At 46.6% G+C, this 19,841-nt stretch overlaps 6 protein-coding genes and 1 non-coding gene across 7 annotated transcripts; 5 read left to right on the top strand and 2 right to left on the bottom strand.

The window, feature by feature from the left end:
• The first annotated feature begins 820 nt into the window (after positions 1-820).
• On the top strand, positions 821-3,324 carry V1513DRAFT_442734 (HSF-type DNA-binding-domain-containing protein). The gene is made up of 5 exons (XM_066897701.1): positions 821-1,270; positions 1,371-1,387; positions 1,442-1,514; positions 1,587-1,727; positions 1,780-3,324. The coding sequence occupies exons 1-5, from the start codon at positions 1,181-1,183 to the stop codon at positions 2,869-2,871; spliced, it is 1,413 nt and encodes a 470-aa protein (XP_066754149.1). The 5' UTR covers positions 821-1,180; the 3' UTR covers positions 2,872-3,324.
• Positions 3,325-3,969: 645 nt separating this feature from the next.
• V1513DRAFT_30833 (uncharacterized protein) lies at positions 3,970-5,835 on the bottom strand. The gene has a single exon (XM_066894651.1). It carries the CDS (start codon positions 5,491-5,493, stop codon positions 4,291-4,293), a length of 1,203 nt encoding a protein of 400 aa, XP_066754148.1. The 5' UTR covers positions 5,494-5,835; the 3' UTR covers positions 3,970-4,290.
• Positions 5,499-6,896, bottom strand: V1513DRAFT_442730 (uncharacterized protein). Its single transcript, XM_066897700.1, has one exon. It carries the CDS (start codon positions 6,789-6,791, stop codon positions 5,967-5,969), a length of 825 nt encoding a protein of 274 aa, XP_066754147.1. The 5' UTR covers positions 6,792-6,896; the 3' UTR covers positions 5,499-5,966.
• Positions 6,897-7,146: 250 nt separating this feature from the next.
• On the top strand, positions 7,147-8,859 carry V1513DRAFT_30851 (Aspartate/ornithine carbamoyltransferase). Its single transcript, XM_066894652.1, has one exon. It carries the CDS (start codon positions 7,482-7,484, stop codon positions 8,514-8,516), a length of 1,035 nt encoding a protein of 344 aa, XP_066754146.1. The 5' UTR covers positions 7,147-7,481; the 3' UTR covers positions 8,517-8,859.
• Positions 8,860-9,064: 205 nt separating this feature from the next.
• On the top strand, positions 9,065-12,474 carry V1513DRAFT_442724 (Met-10+ like-protein-domain-containing protein). The gene is made up of 7 exons (XM_066897699.1): positions 9,065-9,722; positions 9,796-9,900; positions 9,968-10,045; positions 10,297-10,709; positions 10,934-11,159; positions 11,701-11,837; positions 12,229-12,474. Exons 1-7 carry the CDS (start codon positions 9,203-9,205, stop codon positions 12,370-12,372), a joined length of 1,623 nt encoding a protein of 540 aa, XP_066754145.1. The 5' UTR covers positions 9,065-9,202; the 3' UTR covers positions 12,373-12,474.
• A 2,069-nt stretch (positions 12,475-14,543) lies between these two features.
• On the top strand, positions 14,544-15,963 carry V1513DRAFT_458022 (uncharacterized protein; the record flags this gene model as incomplete). Its single annotated transcript, XM_066899667.1, has 5 exons — positions 14,544-14,705; positions 14,897-15,355; positions 15,415-15,591; positions 15,642-15,800; positions 15,832-15,963. The coding sequence occupies 5 exons, from the start codon at positions 14,544-14,546 to the stop codon at positions 15,961-15,963; spliced, it is 1,089 nt and encodes a 362-aa protein (XP_066754144.1).
• Positions 15,964-18,627: 2,664 nt separating this feature from the next.
• Positions 18,628-18,721, top strand: V1513DRAFT_t47. Its single transcript has one exon. It is a non-coding gene; the product is annotated as a tRNA-Tyr (tRNA).
• Positions 18,722-19,841: the final 1,120 nt, after the last annotated feature.

Genomic DNA, 19,841 nt, shown 5'->3' with positions numbered 1-19,841 from the left:
CAAAGTATGTTGTTCGTCGAACAAATTAGGGCTGGCTCCGAATACGAATATTCGCAGTAATGGGCGTTATTCGTATTCGTTATTCGCAAGTCCCAAGTCCCAACCACTGCGAATAATATTCGCAATTTTATTCGCATAACGAATATTATTCGCCGAATATTCGCATCTAATCACGTGCCCAGGGGTCACGACACTGCACCAAAAAATCCAGTGGCTCCCGCATATTTCGAAGGTTGAAGCCATTGGCTGTAGAAGCCAAGTCGGACGTCGACCGCTATTTCGATAGTCCTCGAATAGGCATCGACATAGAGGGTGGAGGGTCAATAAACAAGATTTCTCTCAGATGGCAATGCTGATGCTCGCTGTTTGTGCCTTAATGGCTTTGTTGCTTCTTGAGTTAGAACCGTAATAAACTATGACCTCTGCTCGCGAGTTTCAGTATTTTAATAACGAATACGTTATTCGGCGAATAATATTCGCAATTCTATTCGTTGTCCGGACGTCCTGCGAATAATATTCGTTATTCGTTATTCGCCGAATAATATTCACAAATTCGAATATTCGGAGCAGCCCTAGAACAAATCACAGTAGATAACCTTGCAATAAGCTCGTCGATAAATACGAAATGTGTTCCTTGCCAGACGACATACTAGCCTGTTGTGGGTGATAGCCAATTCTCGCCTCGGGCTCGGTTGTGAGTCAGGGTCAGGGGAACACGCGGCTTGTGCGGCGCTGGACTTGGAGGTCTAGACCGGCCCGGTGTGTCACGACGGGGTTTTATCAGATGATCGCGATTCCGAAGACCGCACGTGTGGCAGGCGTACTGTTGTTTTCTTACCACAATTTTACTAAACACTCTACTCGTTGCGGTTTACGCTCACCGTCTAGATCCGTTAAGACCAGGTACGTCCTCCTTCGGCCGCCGCGGTCGTACTTTCTGCAAGCCGTCCGCCCTCCTATTTTGCTCAGCTTAACTCCAATCCCACAACATCACGCTTGCTTTGGCTTGTGCTCGCGATCCCGATGCCACCGTCCTCCTCCGTCGCGACCTGCTCATCCTAAACCTCAATAGATATCTCTTTATCCCATCCTCATCCGATTTCTTGCTTTCGTATCTCCGTCACCACAATCACCTCCCTCAACGACGGACTCTAATCTAAATTACTTCTCCTCGCATTCCATGTCAGAAACCTACATGGTCCCGTCTTCCTCGGCCGGGGGTGCCTCCTCCTCCGCAAGCGGCTCCTCGGCCAGTTCTTCCAGCGACTTCGTACGTTGTCCGTCTCTTTTTGTCGTCCAAGACTCAATTGGGTCGTAGTGACTGTTCATTGCGATACTTTCAGTCATTCAGTTTCTAACAGCTATTGTAGGTAAAGAAGCTATTCAAGTACGCACGCGATCCACACTTCCAAGTTCACCCACACTAACCCTTCTTCGCCAGGATGCTCGAGGATCCATCGTACCGCGACATCGTACGCTGGAGTGACGCGGGCGATAGCTTCGTGGTCATCGAGGTGAGTTTCGCCGCAGTCCTGGCTTTGAGTGGCAGCCTGGCGCTTGCAGAATCGCCGAGCTAATCTGTTTAGACCAACGAATTCACAAAAAGTATATTACCACGCCACTTTAAACACAGCAATTTTGCGAGTTTTGTACGGCAGCTCAACAAATACGATTTCCATAAGGTCAGGAGTACTGATGAGGGCGGCTCGTGCCCTTATGGAGAGACTGTAAGTGCACTTGTACTCATGCGGGAATCAATATCAATACTAACAGTTGAAGGCATGGGAGTTTAAGCATCCCGATTTTCAGTTGCACAATAAGACGCAGCTTGACAATATCAAGCGAAAAGCGCCGGCTCCACGGCGGGCGCAGCAGGCTGAAGAAGGTAGTTCTGAGCAGGTTAGCAAGCTCGAGAGCGAGATCGAGTACCTTAAGTCCACAGAGACGCTGCTGACAAAGCATATCGAAACATTGACTATGAACTACGAGAACACATTAAACAGCATGATAACGATGCAGCGGTCGAACGAGGCACGCGATGAGCTGATTCGAAGCATGCTCACGCACCTACAATCTATCACCGCACAGGCAAGCACACCGCAGAGCCGGTACCCCGGTACACCGGATGTGGATTTCAACAGTCCCTCTGCTGCCATGATGGGCAGGCAAGACGAATTTCCGAATATGAGGATTCCGCGACAGGAACTGAATTTGGACTATTTAAATGAGCTAGCTAAGAGGGTGCAAGTCGTCTGCTCTTCGACGTCGTCTCAGCTATACATGCAGCAGCAACAGTTCCTGAAAGAAGACCGGCCGCGGAAACTGGCAGAGCATATGCCGCAGCCGCACTCGGATGCCACGAGCGCGTCTGGTAATGAAAACATGGCTGACCACGATACATTGATGGAGATCGATAAGAACACGGGTCTGGATTACAGCCGCTCATCGAAGTCGCCTTCTGTGCCTACATATGCACAGAACTGGGCCGTCCCACCGAAGGTATTATTAGTTGAGGACGACGCCACCAGTCGCCGAGTGAGTAGCAAATTCCTGCAGATCTTTGGATGCGAGGCCGATGTTGCTGTCGACGGGCTCGCGGCAGTCAACAAAATGAATATGTCAAAGTATGACATCGTGCTAATGGACATTGTCATGCCTAATCTTGACGGCGTGAGCGCGGCTTCATTGATCCGGCAGTTTGATCCTCTTACTCCAATAATTGCCATGACGGGTAATGTTTCTGGTAACGATGTCATAACCTATTATTCCCATGGCATGAACGACATTCTTGCCAAGCCATTTACGAAGGAGAATTTGCTCGAGATTCTCGAGAAGCATCTGATCCATTTGAAAGAGATCAAGGAAATTTGATCCGCTCCCCACTCTCTTCATACAGGGGTTTTTCTAGAGAAATAGAGCTTCATAGAACTCGATCATTATACTGTATAGAATCATATTAGAACGCGCGGAATCATGCTGGAGCTATTTGTGGTATGCCATTTATAGTCGTTGTTTGCAACTATTCTGGTAATGTTATTCACCGGCTGAAATTTACTTTTCCATCGGCATTCACTGTAGCGCTATTCCGTTTTATCTGCTTTTCAAGTTTGGGAATTGGGATTTAGCTTTGTTGTTTGTATGAATATCTCACTCACGGAAAGTTTTGAGGGCTTGGACTCGTGGTTTCGTTATTAATGGCTTTTGTTTCGTACGGTTTGAAAAAAGTTTGCAGGTTTCCTTTTGTTGGATTAAGGTGTATGATATGTACAATTTGTTATTGTTAATAGGAGGTACAGTATACAGTTATTAAATAATAGTGCATCTAATATGAGCTTTTTTTTCGTAGTCAAGTTAATTCATATTCAAAAATGCCATTTTGAACTTGTATGCGCTTCGGACGCGAAGCACGATACACATTGTGCTTTTATGAATTGAAACATTAAAATTATCAGATTATTGGACGCTAATTAGTCGTCTTCGGCCGACATTACTGCAGTATGATGCAAGGATGCTGGCAAATTACTTCAACGCCGTCGGCTACAGTAAATTCTGCCTTCAATAAAACTGCGGACGTACATTCCGGATGACCTTCAGAGTCAAAACATACTTGCCAGTTTAATCAGCGGAGGATATCTCTGCAACATCTAAGCAGCTACAACTTATTTATACATCTATCTACGTATCCCGGGGTTACTCTGCTACAGTAAGGGATATTAGCCTAGCAGAACGCCGGATAATTTGAACGCGCACATAACGGTTGCCGATTCTAATTGGTCGCTCGGATATTGGGGAGAAATCTCAATTCAATGAGCGCGGACTTTTGCTATTTCTGTCTCATTAACGAGTCTGCCGGGATAGAGAAGTGAAAGGGCGATCCGCTCACTCAGCACTGATTAGCACTGACTATGGCGCAATAATATGTCAACTCTGTATGCATTAGTCCCAATACCATATGTGCTGCACTCTGTAACAAAGCATAATCAAAGAATCCTCGAACAAATAGCCATTAGAACCACCTAATCCCAATACTAAAATAATCCAAAGCAATTTAATACGCATGTCATCGCTTATAAAACGCCATTGTTGAAAGAGGAAACGAAAAAGTGTCAAATAAAAGGAAACAAGAAGATTCCTATACAATATATCTACACAATCAAAATACTCTTGATCAAAGTGTGAGTTCCTTCGTGAGTATACGTGCATAAAATTTATCCGTCAATCCCGCGCTACTGGTCATCATGCAGTCGACAGTTTCAGCTCCGACATGACGGTCTGTTGAAGCTAGTCGAATTATACTCCTTCAGCATTGTCGAATCTTGCTGCTCGGTGTGCAGATAGTATCCTCTGCAATATCATCTTCTTGTTACGTTCCAAGTTGGACGCGTCCATGAAATCGAGATAAGAAAAGCTTCCGTCGCAATAGCCGATAATATGATTTTCTTTAGCAGATTGATCTTTAGAAAGGTCAATGCAGACGCGAACAGCGTCAGGTTCAGGATTCCAAGTGTACAACTCCAACACCGTGGGAATGTTTACCATCCAAGGGAATGTCGACAGGAAATCATCGTGATAAGCTTCGTCGAGCGTGACAGTAGCCCTTGCACTAGTCCACGGTTGGTCATGAATACGAACATCTTTACCCTCTCTCGTCGCGTAAACCTCTGGCAGAAGTCCGTACCAGGGTATTTCTGGCCGCTCTAGGCGATCGCTAACGATCGAGGAAGTTGCAGTCATATCAGCCTCCCGTTGCAAGCGAGACTCTCGCTCAAGTTCCTGCCAACCTTGGTCAACAACTTTTGTTGAAGCAGCATTAATCAATTGATTCCAAACTTCCTTGACCTTATCCAGTCCAATCTCGGCCACCGTTGGATACCCCGCCAGAGCAACAGAACCCTTGACTGGAATATTTCGGATAGCAAATTCACCAACCGGCATATCAAGTGCGACGTCAATTGTGCCTCTCATATCAACATTGGCCTCGCCGGAGAAGAACATCTTCTGTACAATCTTCTTGAACACTGCCTGATCCGTAATCTCAATCGGCACATCTGAAATTTCGGCAACAACTTGAATATACCCTTCCGGTGTGTAAAAACTCTGAGCAGGAGTCCACTCCGAAATGACAAGTACACCGAACTTGTCACCTTGATAGTACATGTCGGACCATCCCCGAAGATTGTTGATGGAGATTGTGAAATCTAGTTCTTTAGGTAACTCGATCACAGCGTTCACAAGCGCAGAAAGGCGCGGCAACATCGCTGTGTCTCCCCGAGGCGGCAGAGCAACCTTGACACGAGACAAACCAAAGGACTTGACCATCCTGTCTGTGCCGCCGTCCTCGCTCTTACGACCTGGTACTGGAACTGGGATCGAGACGAACTCGAGAAGGTCAGCGACCCACGGTGGGAAGTTTGGAATATTCTGTGACGGCTTGCCGCGGACGTAGACGGTGATCTTCTCACCAGCGAGGTACTGCTGAAGATATCTGTCCATTGACGACGAGTCAGACTTATCTTTTGGGCAAGGTTGGGTGAACGGGCGCGGAATGCTAGCAACTTGCGACGTGACTTTCAAATCGACGACGTCCTTTGGACGGACGAGAAGCGACTCCGAATGTGCTGCAGCAAGGCTAACAATTTGACTCGGCTCACAGGCAGCAGCTTCGATGACCCAGTCGAGACCAGGAAGGTTAACATGGACAGGGTATGGATTACGCGCAGCTGCGGCGACTCGAACTTGGATGCCTTCTTTGCCGGGAACCTCCGAAAATTTGAATTCTGAAACAGTGAAGGGAATTGAACCTCCAATGGCGGCTAGAGCGTCAGAATGTCAGCTTATCGTACCACTCGAATAATGTGAAGGAATTCACTATGTATTGCCAACGCTCCAGTCTTTTATTACAATCTTTTATAGTACGTCATTTCAATGAAGCTCCATTTGATGCTCATCAAGTGGAATGGCAGAGGTTACTCACCTTGTAACTTGACTTCATGCGAGACATGATGAGTTCCAAGAGGCAAAATACCGGATCGAAGCGGCAAGTCCGAGTCTCCACGGAATACCGCATTCTGCAGCTTTCCCTGCAAATACTCCTGTACTAGTCTTGCAATATCTTGAGCAGACGCAATATCCTCAACCGTGCTGATAAAGTCGATCGGCGTAACGTGGTTGTCTCTAATGTCGACGACGATATTGGGCACCGACGCACGTCCGACAATGTGGCGTCGGTTCCCTTCCCCATGTGAGATTAACACGAAAGTATCCGCGATCTCAGCCTTGCGCATAATGGTCGTGGCGATACGGCCAAAAATTCGGGTCGGTCCATCCTTTACCCGTGATGAATCGAATGACACTTCGCCAATGACGTGAGCCTGTAGTCCTTCCGTTGATAAGTTTTCAACGGACACGGATGAAATGTTGAGGTTCAGCGCCTGCTTGGCGTACAACTCAGGCGCATTAATTTGAACGAGATGGGCAGCGAAAAGAGAAATACATAGGCAGAGTGCGATAAGTGTGCCGATGATCAACGGCCATTTGATGCATGACAGAGCACGCAGAATGAGCGGACGCTTCCGCACATTTCGCGACTGAAAATATGATTCGTCCAACTCGTCGTCGTAGTATCCGGGAGAGTATGGCGTATGGACGACAAGTGTAGAGGATTCTGAAGCTTTTGGTGAAACGTTTTCGTAGGGAGGTGGTGAATCGTGGGGGATGTCGATTAGCAGTGGCGTCCGGGAGCTGGAGGGCCCGTCCGCATCATTGCGGGTCTCAAACGCCAGTTCCGGCATTTCGTGTGTGGTTCAACTATGCAGTGTACGAAATCACGCAGAAAAAATACGTGGATTATGTGCGAAGATATATGCGAACAAGAGGGAAAAGGGGGGGGGGGGAGTTCCTGCCTGCGTATTCTCTGAAGACGGCCTCGTAGCTAAGCGCTGTCACCTGCCAGTGGTCAGCGGCAGCCTTAGTTGGCAGAATAATTCATCTCGTCCCCAGGTTAGCAATAGACAACTGCAAGCGTTGAGAATAATTGTTTTGGTCGCATTCATACGAAAGAATTCCTAACCTGTGAGCTGGTGGTTGGTTAGTCAAATATTTTTGTATGCGGACGGCATGCGCTAATATCGTTCTGCTAGTTGTGCGTTGGATGTTGTCTGAAATAGGTATGGCTGCTAACTCCCCTGCTTTTTGTCACATCTAAACGTTAAAATATCGTGACGTAGCCCGGAGTGCCTGTGACTTCCGTGTGTGACCACAACGAAAAAATAGTCAGGTTTGTCCGGGGACGAATGAATGCAACTAACGAAACAAGGCTTCCTCGCAACACATCACCACGGCAGAGATTTTACGGCTCTCCAGGCACTCAATTACGTCCTTTCTGATTTCCGACGCTTCACTTTACTTGTCTTTCAGTCCGACACTTGTATCTAGCTTCTGCGTCCAAACTACAGTCCACCTCGATTACTTGACCCCAGGCTATGACACATACACTGAGAGCCTCGATTCGGGCACTGTCAGGTAATTGTGCCCGTCATTCCACCGCCGCTGTGTCGTCTAAGCCGCGACACCTAATTTCTATATCAAGTCTAAGTCCGGCGGAGTTGGGCTACCTGGTCGACAGAGCCTCACATTACCGACATCTGATTAAGGCAGATTCATTTTCCATTGGAGCCGAGCGATTAACTCTATTGGGCCACACGATCACACTCTTGTTCTCCAAGCGAAGTACACGTACCCGTGTCTCGTCCGAGGTTGCGATTAACTATCTTGGTGGACACCCAATGTTCCTCGGCAGAGACGACATCCAGCTCGGCGTCAACGAGTCGCTTTACGATACCTCTCGTGTGATCTCGTCCGTGACGTCCGCCATTGTCGCACGAGTCGGCCCACATTCTGATATTGTTGGCTTATCTGCCGCGTCGTCGGTTCCAGTAATTAACGCGTTGTGCGACACCTATCATCCGCTGCAGGCTATAGCCGACATCCTGACAATCAAGGAATCCTTTAAAAATTTAGCGGGCCTAAAACTGGCATGGGTCGGCGACGCGAATAATGTGCTCAACGATCTTGCGACCGCGTGTGCAATGTCGGGAATTAATGTGTCCGTCGCCACGCCGTCGGCGTATCCAGTCAACAGCAGCGTTTTCGCAAATGTGCGCGAGGCCGCGAGCGTTTCCGGTGTGAATATTGAGGTCGGCCACGATCCTCTCGCGGCTGTGAAGCACGCGGACGTTATCGTGACTGACACTTGGATTTCCATGGGCCAAGAGTCTGAGAAGCAGCTGCGTATGCAGCAATTCGCTGGGTTCCAGGTCACATCTCAGATGGCCAACAAAGGTGGCGCAAAGAACAATTGGAAATTCATGCATTGTCTACCCCGAAAACCGCTGGAGGTATCGGACGAAGTGTTTTACTCAGACCGATCGCTTGTGTTTGATGAGGCTGAGAACCGATTGTACGCGATGTTGGCGGCGCTGGATGGATTTGTTGTAAAACAAGGAAAGTTGGAGTAGACGGAAAAAAAAATAAAATATGTCCCTGTTATATATTTGTTAGGTGTGCATCAATTTTGGAGGAATCATTGAGGATTTGCGTTTACGATGAATGTTTCAATTCAGCTCTGTATATAACCCGTTCCAGACAACAGCACACTGTGTCTGCTTTGAGTTTATAGTATAGTGTGATTTATTGACAGCGTGCACTAACACACTCCTAGTTTTTACCTGTCACGACGGTGCAAATTGTCACTTATTTCAGGAAAAATATTAATCAGCTATCATTTAAATACCCTTAACCGGCGAGAAATTGGCGCCAGCGTCTCTCAATGTCAACGCGGCAATTCGTATCTAGCAATATCCAATGTTAACACAATCTAAGATTGGAGTAAACCGGCTTACCACAAACGAATCATGCATGTGAATCATATATCTAGGTGTAATTTGTTGTAGGCAAAGGCAATATATACGTTGCCAGACACTGCTGTTGGAGGGGGCTTAAACGATATCGGCGCCTGACCAGCAGAAAATTTCAAAGTTTGGGGTTTGTACAGTTGTGGAAGAGACACCTCCACATTCTCAGACTGCAAACATATTTCATACATATAGCACAGCCTGAGATTCATTCGATTATCAATACTTTCTAGAAACTGGTCTTGGCCATTTTGGAAGAATATACAGGCTAAGTTTGGCTTGGATCTTTTATGGGATTGTTTCGCGCCTCTGCATTGATACGAACGCGACCGTATATAACAAGAGCTCTATCTCACCACCAATTTAGCAAATTACTCGAAGAAGCAAGACTTAAGAGATATCAATATTATAGACTGTCAGGCTACTGTCAAGCCTCGTTAGCTACACGTCGATCGCTTCTTACGGGCTCAACTTCTTCTCAATTGTTACGGCGCACAATTGGACGTACTACGTATTCCAAAATGAGCAGCTCATACGGGGAAGACAATTTTCACCCAACTCCACCGGTTCATAGAATCGCACCTACTGAAGTGCCGGACGCGCTCGACAAGTCCCTATTCAGCGTTCAGATAGAGCTTGCTGCTCTCAAAATCGATCAACCACGAGAGCTACCGATATATAGGAAGCAATTCAAGAATGATTTATTATTGTTGCATTCTGTGTCGAATATTGTGAAGATAGAGAAGGACGAGGGGGGAAAGAAGGTGATGGATATTTTGCTGTTGCTGCGGAATGATATTAAGCTTGGTGGTACGGTATTCTTTGAACGATCTACGATATGAGATCTCTATGTGGCTAACAATGGATATATTCGCCAAATTAGACCTAAGCGGTATGAGCGAAGAGTTGGCGACGTTTCTGAACGAGAGACCGGGAGTTGAGTTTCTTCCTTATACGCTTGAGCTCGGCTATGATTTTTGGAGAGCAGGTATGATTATGACAGAATTACTGATGATCATTCTGGGTGCGAGCGCGAACTTCTAATGACGCGCTAGATGAAATTTTAGCTGCGATCCTTCCCCCTGATTGCTTAGATGAAGTTCCCTCCGGATTTACGTTGACAGGTCATATTGGTAAGTGCAAGAGTTCTACTATTGTTGAGACTGATGGTCTGCAATCAAACCCGGTGAAGCAACAATATTATGCCAATTTAATTCATGATACTACTCAAATACCACAAACTTATAATATATCAATATGGAAGATGCTGAACGCCTTTTAAAGAATAGCAAAATCGCTAGGAACTCCGAAACCCATTTACTATACCAATGCTTGCTGTATATACATATTCTAGGCATTCACAAAACTAACAGTTATTTTAAAGCACACATGAACCTTCGCGACGAGTATCTACCATACAAGCGCATCATCGGTCAAATAGTCCTTGACAAGAATCCTAAAGTTCGCACTGTTGTCAATAAGCTTGATTCTATCGATACTGTATTTCGCACGTTTGAGATGGAAGTTCTTGCCGGCGAGCCCGATTTCAATGTCGAACAGCACGAATCGAATTGTCGATTCCAATTTGATTTCTCTAAAGTATACTGGAATTCGCGGCTACACACCGAACATGACAGGTTGATATCGACGTTTAAAACTGGCGAGGCGGTGTGCGATGTGTTTGCGGGCGTTGGTCCATTTGCTGTACCAGCTGGAAAAAAGAACGTGATTGTGTTAGCCAATGACCTGAACAAGCATAGCTACGACAGCATGGTTCACAACATTAAGCTGAACAAGGTAAGTAAACGTACCTGCTTTATCGATATCGGTCATGCAGCACGGATTTCGTGTGAGATGGCGGCTTTTCGGATCGTTCCTCGAGTGTCCCGTTTCTTGCGTTTCCGCTCCTTCCGCTCCTTGGTGATGAATATCTGGAAAAGGCCTAACCGAATGACCGTGACAAAATTGGCGATATCTAACATGATTGATGATGTATATGATTTCTAACGGACCTTAATCAGGTGCACAAAACGGTATTCCCTTATAATCTTGATGGACGGGATTTTATTCGGGCCTCGCGACGCGAACTCAAGAGCCTTGCCGAGACGCAGAAGACACTGGTGATTCCCGCGCGATCGCGACACGCTAAAGACGAGAGTGGGAAACGCAAGGTCGAGATTATTCAGATTCCGCACCGCTATTCGCACTATGTTATGAATTTGCCAGACTCTGCGATAACTTTCTTAGGTAAGCAATATTTCTAAAATTTTTCCCTGCGGTTCGAATTGGCTGGTGTTGGATTGCGTGCAATGGTAGATGGAGTAGAAGACCAGTGGGCTTAGATGACAGAAGCCGAGAAAATTGGCTGCTAGTATGGTCGATTGGTGTAAGCGTATGTAGACCCCGGGGAGCGCGAAATTCGGTGTGCTGCGGCGGCTCTCGAGAAGATAAGATCCTCAGGAGACGTGAGACGGTTTTGCACACAAAGAATTGGACAACCGGAAGTATAGAAAAGACTGAGTGAAATGTCTGTGGAGGACGAGTGCGACTGACATGAAATCCTCGAGTACAAGAGGCGGCGAGGCAACCTTTTTGTTCTTGAGGGAATCGGGGCAGCAAAGCCAACGAAACTGTTGTGGATTTCACGGGGAAAAGTGTTGGTTCTGCCACGTTGTGTTGCGCAGTCAAAAAGTTGTGTGGTAATCGCACTAGACCAGATACGGGCCATGCCTGTACCTTATGCTAGCCTCACTCGGAATAGCGTGAAACCTTAACTAACGAATGATAGACGCTTTTAGGGGCCTCCACGCGGACGAGGTCGAGGAAGGCTCCGAGTTGCCGTACATTCATGTCCACTGCTTCCACAAATCCGATCCGACTGCGCCTAAGCCTCCGGACGATGAGGTGCACGTCGCACTTCGACAGGTCAGTATTTTTTCTCGTTAGTTTGGGTGCGGAGCATTAGAAAATGGCTATGAGTCACGTTTTGCGGAAGTGCAAGAAGGCTAGGCCGGATGTGGCGTGGCAGCAGGGCAGGGATAAGCATATTGAGCTAAAGTCCAGCACACTTTCGCTCATGAGGCGGTGCAGGCTTAGCCTACTACCAACTGTGCTGTTCCTCTGTCGAGTAGCGGAGATTCGTTTTTGTGATTCCGTGGCTCGAATGTTGTGAGTCTACGTCACGTAGCGATTCGCGTACTCGATAATACGATTGTCCACATGGGACTTGATGCAGTCTCTGCTAGCCGGTTTTAATATTAAATGTCATGAACAGCTCATTGCACTTTCGTTCTCGGCTAACTAATTCCTCTTCCAGCGAATCGCATCCGCTCTAAGATTCGAGATCCCGCTTTCTGCACTCTCCTTCCACTTCGTTAGAGCCGTGGCCCCCACAAAGGGAATGTACTGCGTCACCTTTTTGCTTCCCAAGGAAGTAGCGTTCTCCAGGGACTGCGCATAGTTGTGGTTTAAAACAAATAGTTGTATATAATAGATTACTTGATACTTCGTTTGCAAATAAAAGTTTTGTTTTTGTACGTCAATAGAATGTCCACAATCATCATAATATTGTTGTTTTGATTTGAACCGTGACTGTTTACGTCTAATGTCCCGTGCAACTTCCTCTCGACTTCTCGACTTCTCGACTTCTCGTCATCTGTTAAAGTTGAAGAGTAATTTCTCTAAATATTTATCATATGCGAAAAGTGATACTCGACTTTCAGAGTACAGTCTGTTCAAAATGGATCGCAATTCGTTCTCGGCATCAAGTCGCGGGGATTCCACGCCCGTTAACGGTAGGCTTCCCCCTTTGCAATCCCCCACCTCTGTATTACACGTACTCACTTCCGGCTCTTCCGGTATTAGTTAAGCTGAGTGTGACGCCTTCGCCCGCTTTTAAAGCGCTGGTTAGTAACCTTTGGTCCGTTTTTGCGATTGTACACGCGATGACAATATTAGAATCGAGGTGCCCCCGGTCCCATTCGGACAGTGTCACTCCGGCGCACAGCGTCCTCAGTCTTTATGACTCACTGCTTTTCGCCTACCGGGGAAAGACGCGCCGAGCTCGTAAGTGAATATTATCACGCGTAACTGACGGTCTAATATGCTGTCTAGTTCGAGCACGTGAAGACGGTAGTCGCTTCCTCGAGACTACATTCTCTTACTTCCTCCGGTCGTAAGATCATCCGGATTCGGTCACCTCAGACGCCAGTCCGTTTCCTCGTATGTACAAATCTGGCTTTTAAGCCTCTCGACGATGTTAACTAGATTCATAGAAGCCCAACACGACACAACTTGTCTCTCCGCCAGTCTCGCCGACACCCCAGAAAGAAACGGTTACAACTGTCCAAAGATCGTTGCAGACGCTGACACAGGTCTCGCCGAACACCGTGGTGTCAACCGCATTTTGCGCACCACTTGCCGATAATGGCTGTAAATTTGTCCTGTCCACTTATCAGGAGAATATGCCACGGAATTCGACTTCTACTGAGCTTGTGACGACCGGCGCTACGGTCACTATTGAGAACACTGATGCTCTTGATTTTACGCCAGACACCGCAGAGAATGGATCTAGTAGATCCAAGTTCACCAAAGTCCATCAGGGCGACGACCGCAGGCCAACCTTCAGCCATCCTGTAGATTGTGACAGAGTCGAGTTGAAAACCGACAACACGAATATTGCAGAGAGTTGTTTTGTTAGGTCTCAAATCATCACTGGTAGTGAGTCTATCGAGTCTACAGCACTATCTGAGGTTCTCGTGTGTGATGAACACCAACAGAATGGTTTCACCGATTGCATCAGAGACGTAGAATCTGCAGACAAGCCATTTCCTGATTGCAGCATAGCAGGCGTTGCTGATGTACAACCACACACGCCTATGACATCAGTTGATACTGGCAGCGCTGGCCACTTTGAAAACTGCAAGTCTATTGACCAAGTCTCTTCATTGACAGAGTCAATGAAGAATGTCGAGCACTCAACTGATTCCGTTCCCGAGATCTTAACAAGCCAAAAATCCACCGACGCACATACGGAGCGCGATGACAAGCTGTCGGAAGCCGCCAAGGTAGTGATGATACCCACTTCTATTACTTCGAAGTCGCGGAACATATTTGGGCCAGTTCGTCATTCGCTCAAGATCGTCCTCATCCTACACGTCTTTGCAATCATCTGCGAGGCACAAAAGCATTGCAAGGCTGCTCAAAATCACCGCACAAGAGCTGCAATCATTGTAAGTCTGTTCACCCTACAATTCGTGGAGGATTCTAACGCGCTCAAAGAGAGCCGTGCGCAGTGGACTGCATGGCCTGAATCAACCATTTGCGGGATCGATTGGGGATAGACTGGACAAGATCAAGCACGAATTCGAGGCAGAAATCGCCAACGCTAATCGAAATCCCAAGGTTGTCTGGAACAGACTGGCAGCGGAACTGCTGTTTAATTTTATAAGGGCCGACTTGCCCTCCAGGCTTAATCCATTTGCAGGTACACTTCAGTTTGTTGCTAGTCTCTCGCCAACCACTACTCAGCGAGCATCATATTTGGTGAGTACTTTTTGCAAATGCACGTTTTACCGATCCTGTATGCTTATGGTTATATAGGGATATGCAAAGACGGGAGTCCAAGTTGTAATGAACGCGCTATCGCCGACGCGTCGCGCTCAATCGGTTGGTAGGCAGGCTCCGCCGAATCGCGTCCCGTTACGCAGAGGCAGCGATCCGTTTTATGGTTCTCCGACAAAGAAAGCTGCGTATTCGGATCTTCAGCTGTATCTGCTTGCTTGCATTCAGGAGGTAATATAACTTGATTATAGTCCTTTACAAACAGTTGTTGAGGATTATACAGGAGCTGAAACGCCGGAAAACGCTACCGCCAACCACACCAACCACACCAGCAGGTCCTGTACCTATAATGAAGGACAACGATGTGCACCCCTTTGTGCTGTTGTTAGCTGAAAGTTTATTGACTAACCATTCTCGCGCAGAAATTTGTAGAACAGCCATCGTTGCTTGGCTCCGATCCCGCTACTCCAGATGTTCCTAATCAGCCGTTGGATATAGTGGACTCCAGTCTAATGATGGACTCACAGCAGTCAAATTCAGTTCGGCTATTGTCGTCATCCGCCCAAGAAGAATCGCGTACAGTGTTCAAGATTTTGCAGTCCACAGATTCAGAGGATCCGTGCCAGATAATCCGAGACCGCCCTCAGGAAGCACTCGATTCCGCGTTATTCAAGCCACCAGCACAGGATGACGACTTGTCGGTTACTAACGATACTCAGGCAGTTTCAGACGAATTCTCCACCGCTTCGCTATCGCCCCAACTGGATCCGCAAGAGGAGACTGAGTTCCATACACACAAGTTCCGCCAATGCGAGTCGTCCTCAATTCGTCCCCCACTATTTTATCCTGAGTCGGGAATTGATGTCAACTCGACAAAAATGGTGAGTTTCAACTTGATCTAAAGGTCCAAAGATGACGCCTAACTGTCTCCAAGTCGGAGGTGCCTGTTCGCCCTGGTACGGAAACGCGAAACTCGATGTTGGCAGTTGCGAAGCCAATTGACGAGCAGGTGACTCCAGAATTCCAAACAGTTCAGTACACTGCCGGGATCGAAGTCAACGCTAAGCCACAGCAGCGTGACTCTGGCAAGGAGATCGCCGCAGCAAAAATGAGAATGGTATGTACTTTGTTTTATTGAGCTGCTGAAGAATCCTAACAAACGGGCAGGCGGAAATTTTCAACCGTGCGAAGGAGACCTTCGCACGCGTGAACTCGAAAAATGTGCCTACAAACTTAAGGACGGTGACGCCGATTGGCGCCGTCACGTCTTCCATCAAGTACCTCGTTGCCAACACTACTGATGTCATGAAGGCTAGACATAATTGGGTTTGTTTGGATTGCATTGATTTCCAGAAAGAATGAAATAACCGAAATTTTTAGGATCTCGCGGTTCTTACTGCCCGCACATGTGCTTTGTCAGCCCGCCCCACAACTTGGTCGGCTGTCGCGAGCGAGAGGCAACTTAGAGACCTGGTTCGATGTTCACTGAGGTTTTGTCTGTCAGCGCTAATCCGAATTTACAGGTTATTGATGTTTCAAAGCTGAGATCAGGGCATGTGCGAAGGAATCTCGGCACTCCTGTCTATACACCGCTGGTGTCGCGAAATCGCGTTTTCGGATCATGGAATGAGGCGAGAAGACTGTCTGTCGGATCAATCTCGATACCTCATTCATCTGGTCTGGCCAGGCAAGTTCTGCAAGCATTACCCTCTGAATGCCAGCAACATCAACAAGATTCTAAGAACAACGTTGAACCTAGTGAGGACCAAGAGGATATACTCGTATTGAATACCGGCGTGATTGGCGACGAAGGGGAAGATTCAGTCGACAGTGAACTATCCAAAGACATCACTCTTAAGGAGTTTCAAATCATAAACCACAGCGGCGCCACTGAAACATTGTCAACGAGTCATGAAGTTGGCTTGCCACCGGTCGTTAATGGTCGAAGCAGTAGAAGCTGGAATACAAGCAATCTTGCTTGCGTAGAAGAAATTGATGATCCATTTAATCTCGCCTCTGAGCACAGTCAAGATGCACGGGCCGCAGCTGCTCAAGACGAACAAGGCAAGCTTGATAATGTTTTATTGTATAGCGACTGCTCATCTTACGCGATCGCTACGTCCCCAGATTCCAGACTTCAATTGACCGAAGTGTTCCGTGGCAGCAAGCACCGAGACACTCCCGACTTGACAGATCAGATTCGACTGTCCCCAGCAGACGACCATATGGAGGGAAAGGAAAGCAGTCTACCCCATGGTCAATTCAGAGATGATGGTGTGTCGTTGGCATTTGGGTATGAGGATGATAAAGGTCGTACATCACTCGGTTTGAGGAATATTGAATACATTGCGTCAGCAGCGGATGATATGGATATAGAGCATATTTCTTCGGTTTTAGATACCGAGGATCAAAACTCTGAACAAGATCTTGTTACCGGCAAAGCTGCTGAGGAAAATGACAATTCTGTGCTGGACGATGACGCGTCGCTTGATAGTAATGAGTTATTGGATTGTCAGGCTGAGACATTCGAGATTGTGGATGCGGAGAGTTGCCGGACGCTTCTGTTTTCGGAGGCACCCACCACCGAGATTTCGATGACTGCATTAGATGAAATGGGTAGTCTTCTACTTTCAGATGCCGCGACTACGCAAATATGGGCTGTTCAGGATTGTCACATAGAAACTGAGCCGAATGGCGAGGTCCTCGACGACATTTCGCAGCACGGAGTTTTATTTGTCCCTCAAGTTGAGCCGACGCCTCAACTTCGAGCTGCAAGGCATGCTATTCAGATTACGCACATGAACAATGACTGGCAGATAGTGCGATATTTTGAAGTACCTCGTCAGACTACGACCTTACACTGTGTTCCCGCGACTGATGATCAATTACGGGACATAGAGGTCTTGTTTTGCAGAAGTTTATGGCTGCTTGTCGCGCAATATGAAATGAAGACAGGGCAGACTAGCGAAGGCGACCGCAGTACCCTTCTTATACAAGTGGCTAGGGATACAAATAACCGCCGATTTGCAGAGTCAAGCCAGGTCGCTGATGGAACCTGCGCGGGCTTCGACGGCCGAAATGTACAATCTACGATTGGTAAACGGACAACGCGGTGCTCTCACTCCATTGTTAGGGTCCTGCTTTTTGTGACTATGTTAATGTCTATGATATCTGTTTGCGGCTGGTTTTCGTATATTCCTATCCTTTGTGTATATGATTCTTGGTGCTAACAATTTTAGGTACAACTTCTTATTGCTGATGGCCGAAGTCTGGGAATTTCTTGACAGGGGTATGTGGTGTTACTTAAGCCCGCGAGAACGAGTTGAATTGCTGGACGAAATCTACTTCAAGAGAAAAAGAAACTTTTATTTGATGGCAAGATTTGTAGTCGCCAATGTGAAAGAGTATTTCGGCCCCCAGCCGCGTACATTCGTCACATAATGCGGCATGTCATCGATATATTGACACGGATGGACGAGGCTTAAGAACCGCATTTATTGCCTTGCCGAGGATGTTTGGATGCAGTTCGGCATTGAGGATGGGGATCGTTGGAATATGGTGAGCGTTACGAATTTAGAGTTCTGAATAACTGATGCGTTGTTGACTGACTTGTGAGATTTATTTGTTATATCCTGTTCCTGGCATAATTTGGCGCTGGACACTGTTCGCAAAGATTCTGTGCTGGTGATGACTTTTGCTATTCCTGATGTGAGTTATGGTGACCTTCTGATATCCTTAAGTGTGAATTTGCTTATGTAGTCGAATAAAAGTTTAATCGATCGGCGAGATATAATGGAGTTCCGAGAATTCCATTCGTTTTGATCATACTCTTATACTCTATAGTAGGTCCTAAACGTCCGCATCGGGGCTATTTACCTCCGAAACCTCCAACTAACTGACTAAATGTTTTGCATCTAATGTCTCGTCTCGAGTCCCTGGAATCACACGGACTCAAACTGCGTGGTGCGAGCCCCTGCATATCTATTACTCCGCATCTTACCTGTACCTTATTCATTTTGAATTGCCATAGTATTCATTACATTGGCATATTATCGTATCTGTGCAATGTCTGTACGATTATGGTGTAATCATCGCGATTGGCACATTACGCTTTAGGTAGCTTTTTTTGAACGTGTGTGTCAATAGTGGTCGGCTCCGGATGGCCAAGCTGGTAAGGCGTCAGGCTGTAATGGTTTCCCTAAGGATTGATTACCTGAAAATCGCGTGTTCGAGTCACGCTCCGGAGATTCACTTTTTTTTTTTTTCGTTGCAGCCTCAACCCCCCGTATTTGATTAATTCGGTTCTCTAGTAAAATGTTGTTTTTGTTTTGTGTATGTTTTGTGTGTTCGTGTATTTGCGTGCAATCCGGTCGAGTCGCAAACACAGCCGGCGAACCCTCACTCATATCTTAACAGGGATCATGTCATGTAACCTTCATTACTGATACGATATTTGAAAGTCATGTAGGTAATGCCACTCCCCATGTGGGTCAACTCCGATTAATAATATGATCAAAATCTACGGCGCATCGTTACGGCCTATTTGCGGATTATGTGCAAATAATATTATTAATATTAATACCTTTTTATGACGGTCACAGCAGTCACTAACTAGCCGCAAATGAAAAACATTTAACAGAAATATAAGATCACATGACGAAAACCAACACTCGTGCATCATACAAATGAGAAATACGATTCAAACGCCTTTACAATTAGTAGTAGTGCTTAGCGTGAGAATATACGTGTACACTTCATCAATAATACTAACAATGTTCGGAACTTTCTATAACAAAAAGGGGCTAACAAGTATTCGGTCTAGTAACGCATAAAACACATGAATGAATGAATGAACCTATGAATGAATGAACAAAAACAAATCAATACTAATGCGAAACATAACCGGTTCCAAACTTTTCTTATCTCACAAATGGAATTGTCACGATTCCGGACCAGGTCTGCGACATGTTCGCTATCGCACGATGGCATATCGTATATCCACACATTCAAACGTAATTATTCGCCTGCACTGGAGTCGAATTTTCGACATACGTATCACCATTATCGCTGCCGACTTTTGAAGTCAGCGAGGAAAGACTGTGGTCATCGTTATCAAGTCGTGGTGATGTGATAGGCATGCGGTCTTCTTCGACGTCTTCGGACGAAGATGAGGCAACGGAAAATTTTTTCGGTGTGAATCCTATACAGTTAAATAATGTTAGCAGGCTGTATATTACATAAAGCGCAAAGTGCGTGAATCAAATGCTAAAACAAAAAGAAAATCCATGCAGGGCCAATCTAATGGTTATGCAGTAACCGTCGGCCCGGATGCAAGAAATAAACGTACGGAGAAAACAGAGCGCAAAA

The sequence above is a fragment of the Lipomyces chichibuensis genome, assembly GCF_038497645.1.
Source record: "Lipomyces chichibuensis strain CBS 12929 unplaced genomic scaffold V1513scaffold_11, whole genome shotgun sequence".
Taxonomy (NCBI): domain Eukaryota; kingdom Fungi; phylum Ascomycota; class Lipomycetes; order Lipomycetales; family Lipomycetaceae; genus Lipomyces; species Lipomyces chichibuensis.
The sequence above is the reverse complement of the archived record's forward strand: the minus strand, read 5'-3'. Positions and strand labels throughout refer to the sequence as shown.